The sequence below is a fragment of the Nelumbo nucifera genome, chromosome 1, assembly GCF_055504915.1.
Source record: "Nelumbo nucifera cultivar China Antique chromosome 1, China Antique-T2T, whole genome shotgun sequence".
In the NCBI taxonomy this organism is placed as follows: Eukaryota; Viridiplantae; Streptophyta; class Magnoliopsida; order Proteales; family Nelumbonaceae; genus Nelumbo; species Nelumbo nucifera.
The window spans coordinates 186,462,272-186,468,972 of NC_142649.1; the positions used below are offsets into that span (position 1 = coordinate 186,462,272).

Below are 6,701 nucleotides of genomic sequence, written 5' to 3' on the forward strand. Positions count from 1 at the left end.
TCAGGTCGGCGCCTGTGTCCGGGCCAGGTTGCCAAGTTGGCGCCTGTGTCCGGGCTAGGTTGTCAGGTCGGCGCCTATGTCCGGGCCAGATTGCCAAGTCGGCGCCTGTGTCCGGGCCAGGTTGCCAGGTCGGCGCCTGTGGCAGGCTGATCCGGCCAGGTCGCGCAGGCCGCGCGGGCTACGCCAGGCCGCGTGCAGGCCCCCTGTATGCCGCGTGCAGGTCGCACCAAGCCAGCCAGACCGGTACCCAGGGGGGACACCAATTTGGTAAGTTGTTGTCTGGGTGCTTGCTTAGTTGTCACGAGGTGCCACATGTCTCAATTTCACTGGAGAGCCAAATCTGCCCTCATCAGTTTAAATGTAGCTGGTGAAACTACGACTCAAGCTGATTTTGTTCCGTTAAGAATAGTTTCTTTCTTTTGGACCTATATTCTATATCAGTATTGGAATGTGGTTTGGAAATTTTGCTACTGGTTATATACGGGTTGGTAGTGAGTGCTACTTATCACGTGGTGGTGGGGGCAGGCGGGCAGCTGCACTACTGGACAAACTAACTGCCCTCGGAAACTCTGGCCACGCCAGCCGCCAGGTATGGTCCACATGCCTACCTTGTATCCCTGTCAACTTCACAGCTATTTCTTTTGTTTTGAAAACCGAGGAAAAACAAAAAACCACTCTCTAGTGGCTTATCACTAGAATTTTGCACGTTTGTCTTTTGGGTTTCGTTCGTTTTGCATATTTTAGTAGGGAAAGTGGGTTAATGGGATTGTGATTTTTATTGACTGATTTTTCTATTTTCTTTTTAAGGATTTAGGTGAAATTTATGGTAAATACATTTTTTCGGGCATCATTTATATAGACAAGTATTTTTATCTCAATTGATAAAATTAACTTTCTTAAGTAAATGCTTAAAATATAATTTGTCAAAAATATCTATTAAAATAATATAATTTAAAAAACATAGACTTAGACTCGATGGTAAAAATGATAAAAGACAAAAAAAAATTAACCATTTATCAAAGAAAGTGGATGAGACAAAAGAATATAAAAAAAAGTTGAGAGGCCTAATAAATTTAATAAAAAACAATATGAATAAATGCACCCGGATATATGATCTCTTGATAATGCCTTTTCAAACGTTATATCGTAGAACTCCAGCACCTAAAAATTGGGAATGGGTCTACCAAACCCCTTAACCCAAACTTTACCTACCACATTTTTAGGTCCGACAGTCTAAGCCCAAACTTTTGAATAGAGAGACGGCCCAGCCCAACTTCATACTCGGTTGATCCATCCCTCACTAGACACGCCAACACATTTCACTAGGACCGCGAGTTACCTTAGCCATAATCTTATCCTTTCATACCTCAAAAACAAAAACAAAGAACTTATCCTTTATATACACATCTCTTTCTTTTGTCAAAATTGGGTTAAAATTTTACCCAGTGCTCCGAGGTGCAGATAGGCCCTTCATTATCGAGTCAAAACGTTGATGATCTTAATATAGTATTAATTCATCAACGTCCAAAACTGAACCATCCGAAAGATATGGCCAAAGTTACGTCTGACGGTCTGAGATCGATTAGTTGGTAAGCGTTGCAAACGCAAGAGATAAGATCATGTATACTTATAACTTTAAACGGACCTAAACGCTGTGTACCTGGACTTAAGATGCGTTTGTATACAGAATTGTAATCCACTACCACTGGCAAGTGGCAACCTAAAGATTCCCATCTAAGGGTTTTTCTAGTTTATCGATTTTCTCCCATTAATGCCGCCAAAAGAAGAGAGCAAAGCTGAGGTGCTGCAAACAAGAAGGTAGCAGCCTTGGTAACGATCCAGAAAGAGACACGTAGGTGAAACAGGTACACAAATTACAACAATCAATTAATTGAATTCCACGTGCTTTCTGATCAATGGCTTGATTGATATTCATTGCTGGAAAAACAAAAGTCACGGGGAAGAAAAGGGTTCGTCGATAAAAGTCCCTTCCAATTCCATTCGTCGTTTGCCTGTTTATTGGGGAAAGCAAGTCTGCAAGTGAATGAAGTGAGCATCGAGCGAGCAGGGGTAGACGGAGAGAGAAAGCTAACAAAGACAACGAGAGAGAGAGAGAGAGAGAAGTGGGGCGAAGGCCGAAGAGCGCGGGAACAGAGAACGGACATGGCATTGAGGGTGAGTGCGCAGCCTTTCACGTTGGTGTCGCATGTGCTGGCAATCGCAGCTGCGATCATGGTACTGGTCTGGTGCATTCACTTCAGAGGGGGTCTAGCTTTCGAAGCCACCAATAAATCCCTCATCTTCAATGTACGCTCCTCTCCTCTTTGTTCTTCTCCTTCCTGCTTGTGTTTTCTTGCATGATTGCAATTATTGCGTGAGATTGTTTTTGTTTTGTGTTGTTATTGTTTGATTGATCCAAAATTGGAATCAGTAGAACTATCTTGTTGCTCTTCTCCACTCCTTGATCGATCGGTTCGAACCTCGGGTGAAAAATAATTGAATAGATGGCTTTCTTCTTCTTGATTCCTAATTTATTTTGATTTGGTTCGCTGTTTGTAGTTCGGTCACTGCAAGTTAATGACTCGTTACAGAGTCTCAGAATTTCCTTACTTGTTGCGTTCTTCTCAATTTTTATAGGGGAAAAGGAACTCTTGATGGTGTATAGCCCGTGGAAAATTGTGAATTGGATTCTCAACATAGAATTTGGCCAAATGAGTGATGAACCCACAGGTCAAAAAAGAAGATGAAGAAGAGTTAGACCTTAGAACTTAGAAGTTAGAACCGAAGAAAGTGACAGTTCTCTTCAACTACTCGACTCGACTCTTTTCTTGTTTTTTTTTTATTTTTTTGCCTTTTTTTGGGATTCTCTGCAAGCAAAAACACTGTAAACATCGGGAATCCCGCAGCACATTGGGAGATGCTATGTGAGCAGCAGAGTTTTTTTTTTATTATTGCAGAAGATCCGGTGTCCGGATGTCCACACTTGCCAAGGCGTACACTAACCAATCAAAATTCACCATAATGGCCACCCCCACCATGGCTTTACGGATTCTCTGCTCCTCCCTTATGGAGCAGACATCAGGTCTGCTTTTGAGGCTTATCAACTCCCACAAATCCTAAGCACAAAAACTTACCACTTTGCTTTTACTAGGGCTGTTCATAAGAAGGCCCAATCTGACCAATTCGGACCGATCCAATCCGAGTTGGTCGGGTTTTCATAAGCATCGTTTGGTTTTGGGTTGTACAAATTTATAAAGTGATGGTTTGAGTTGGTTTCGATTTTGTTGTGTAAAAACTAAAATCAATCCGAATCGAACTGACTTAGTTCCTACTTAACTAAGTTGTCCCTATCCTAATTCCTAATTACAACCTAATCTAATCTTCTAGTTCCTACTTAACTAAATTGTCTCTATCCTAGTTTCTATACTTTTTTACACCAAATAGGCAACCAATTAGGCAATAACTTGGTCCACCCCCCTTAGCCCCTCAACTCAAGCACAATCTCTATTCTCTAATACAATTTGACTCTCAACTCAAGAATAAAAAATTTAAAATTTCAAGTTCTCAAGTCTCAATTTCAAGACATCAGTTGAACTTGGCTCTCTCAACTCCCATCTTCTCAAAGTTCTCATTCTCTCAACTCAAGCTCAAGTCTCATTCTCAAAGTCTCAACTTCAGTCATTCAAAGGTTAGTATTTTTTTATTTATTTATTTTTTAATTTAATGCATGTTACAAGTTGATATATTTTATTTGTGTTTTGTTTAAATTTAAGCTTTGAAAAAAAATCCGGTTAATGATGATATATTTGCACAAAAAACTTCAGTTTTGTATGAAAAACCTAATCTATTTAAATATATATTTCGGTTTTAATTTAAATATATTTTATATTTAAAACTGTTAAATAAAGATATTTCAGTTTTACATAAAAACTGAAATATATTTTATATTTAAAACTGTTAAATAAAAACTGAAATATCTGAAAAAATCTATATCTAAAAAATATATATTCTGAAATATGTGAGATATATATTTCCAGAAAATATATATTCCAATATATTTGTATGTATATTTTTGTTTATATATATATATATATATATATAAACAAAAATACATATTTCAGTTTTAAATATATTTTCAGAAAAAATCTTAAAAACTTCAGTTTTCAGTTTTGTATGAACAACCTAATCTATTTAAATATATATTTCGATTTTAATTTAAATATATTTTATATTTAAAACCGTTAAATAAAGATATTTCAGTTTTGCATAAAAACCGAAATATCTGAAATACATATTTCTAAAATACATATTTCAGTTTTCAGAATAGATATTTCCTTCTATACTTCTATGTCCTTTTTGTACAGGAGTAAAACCAAAACCGACCCAACCCGACTCAAACCGACCAGGTCGTTTTGCTTAACACTGAGTCGGTTTCGGTTTCCATCTCAGATAACCCGACCAGGTTGAGTCGGTTGGGAAAACCCCAGTAAACCGATCCAACCCGACCCGTGAGCTTTTACTTCCAAAAACATTTACTTCATTGACGCAACCGAACACAGCTAAAAAAAACCAATAGATAAATAGCATAGTGAACCGATTAAAATATAATCAAAGCTACCACTAACAAAGAACATGGCATTTGTTATAGATGCACTAACAGAGGTGTCCAACAATAACAGATACCCATTTTACATTTCTGAAATTGCAATTATATCTTCTAATCATAACTCAAAAAGAAAACCTCAATTGACAAATGCACAGGTAATGTGTGATTATATTACCAACAACTCTATCCTCTTCAATGTGCCCAAGTTTCGACTTCCACTTCTGCCCAATGTCATACAGACAAGTGAAAGTAAAAGATGTAGCTATAATCTAAACCGCTCAAACAGTATGCCAATACGGCAATCCGGACCCTAAAAAGTTGTTTTGCATCATATGATTGTTAAGGTATTTGTGATTATCATGTAACTATATATGTTGTTTGACAGTGTTAAGGTGTTTGTGATTAGCAGATAACTTGTGGTTAGTGAAAAGTAATTTTAATTAGAAGATTAGGGTGGGTTTCTGTTTTGTTGGAAACACCATAGTTTACCCAATAAACATAACCTATTCATCTCCGATACTCAATTCATATTTTTTTTCAATTTTGCAGATTCATCCGGTTTTGATGTTAATTGGCTTCATTATATTAGGAGGTGAAGGTAAATAGAATATTGTAAAGATGACATCCTTGTAATGAAATCATGCTATTTCTTTATTTAAATACTAATGCCCTGATTTGTTATAATAATTATTTTTAGTTTTTGAAAAATGCAGCCATAATAAGCTATAAAGCCCTTCCTTGGAGGAAAGAAGTGAAAAAACTGATACACCTAATTCTCCATTTATTCGCGCTCATTCTTGGAATTGTGGGAATTTATGCTGCCTTCAAATATCACAATGAGAGCAACATTGCCAATCTATATAGCTTGCATTCTTGGATTGGGATCGGAACCATCTGCTTATATGGAATTCAGGTAAATAGGCATTTATTTTTTAGGTATTTCCATTAATTGTTCTATTTGATGTTGATGATTATGATTCATGGCAAGTTTTTATGCAGTTGACGCTTCTTCATTACAAACAACCTGGAATTCTATGGATTCAATCTTTTATCTCCTTCTGCGTTCTCATAATGTTTAGGTGTTTGAAATTGACAGTGGATATATGGGTTCTTAGTGTTTTTTTACCCGGGCGGCTCAGCAGCGGTTAGAGGCGAGTCTCTTCCTTGGCATGTAGTGTTCGGACTGTTTGTGTATGTTCTGGCGCTGGGCACGGCCATGCTAGGTTTTCTGGAGAAGCTGACCTTCCTGGAGAGTTCAGGCCTCGCCAAGTACGGGCCCGAGGCTTACCTCGTCAATTTCACCTCAATTGTTACGGTACTGTTTGGAGCCTTCGTGGTGTTATCAGTTCTTTCTCCCTCACATGTCGAAGACGACTTCACCTATTCATCTATCTAATAAAGTGATAAATACCCAGACGTCCTAGAATTTTCTGTGGTCACTGGTTGTGTTTCACTCTGACAACCCTAAGATTCTATCATCGTTTGTATTGTATTGTATTGATTGAGCAACTAAGCTTTTGTCTTTATTTGTATCTATCTGTACACCCCTTTCTACCTCAACTGTTATTGCCTTATGTACGCCCAGATCTGCTACCAACATTACTACGTTAACAACTCATCTTCCAACACCTTATAGTCCCATATCTGACATCTCAAATATGTTTCATACTTGTCTATTGTAATTGATGGGTGCCTAATTTAATTTTGAGATGGCATTCATTTTTGCGATGTACGGTTCAAGTATCAGAAATGTAAGGTATATCAGAAACATAATTTTAAGAGATATATTGGGATATGTTTTGGATATATAGATACAGACGAAAAATTAAGATATACATAAATATACTAAAAATTTAAATAAATCCTAAAAATATATTAATAATGATAGTTACAAGTTTTATATGATTGTAAATAAGTTATTTAAAAATAAAAAACTGTAATTTAATGGTCTATATAAAATTCAAGATATCGGGACACACTTAGTAACTATTCACAAATGATGGAATAAATAAAACGTGAAAAAACAAAAAAAAAATTAAAATGTATATTGATCAAGGTTCAAAGTATCATTACGTATCGGCCCGTATCGGCCGAT

At 36.9% G+C, this 6,701-nt stretch overlaps 1 protein-coding gene across 1 annotated transcript; it reads left to right on the plus strand.

Annotated features, from left to right (window-relative positions):
• Positions 1-1,979: 1,979 nt before the first annotated feature.
• On the plus strand, positions 1,980-6,389 carry LOC104596111 (putative ascorbate-specific transmembrane electron transporter 1). Its single transcript, XM_010257139.3, has 4 exons — positions 1,980-2,307; positions 5,156-5,204; positions 5,320-5,519; positions 5,703-6,389. The coding sequence occupies exons 1-4, from the start codon at positions 2,164-2,166 to the stop codon at positions 6,000-6,002; spliced, it is 693 nt and encodes a 230-aa protein (XP_010255441.1). The 5' UTR covers positions 1,980-2,163; the 3' UTR covers positions 6,003-6,389.
• Positions 6,390-6,701: the final 312 nt, after the last annotated feature.

What these genes read in the sequence shown, in the direction of transcription:
- LOC104596111 (XM_010257139.3), top strand. Translation starts at nt 2,164, where the DNA reads ATGGCATTGAGGGTGAGTGCGCAGCCTTTCACGTTGGTGTCGCATGTG. An exon ending in ATAAATCCCTCATCTTCAAT is followed by an intron (nt 2,308 to 5,155) that starts GTACGCTCCTCT and finishes TCAATTTTGCAG; the next exon opens with ATTCATCCGGTTTTGATGTT. An exon ending in TCTGCTTATATGGAATTCAG is followed by an intron (nt 5,520 to 5,702) that starts GTAAATAGGCAT and finishes TGAAATTGACAG; the next exon opens with TGGATATATGGGTTCTTAGT.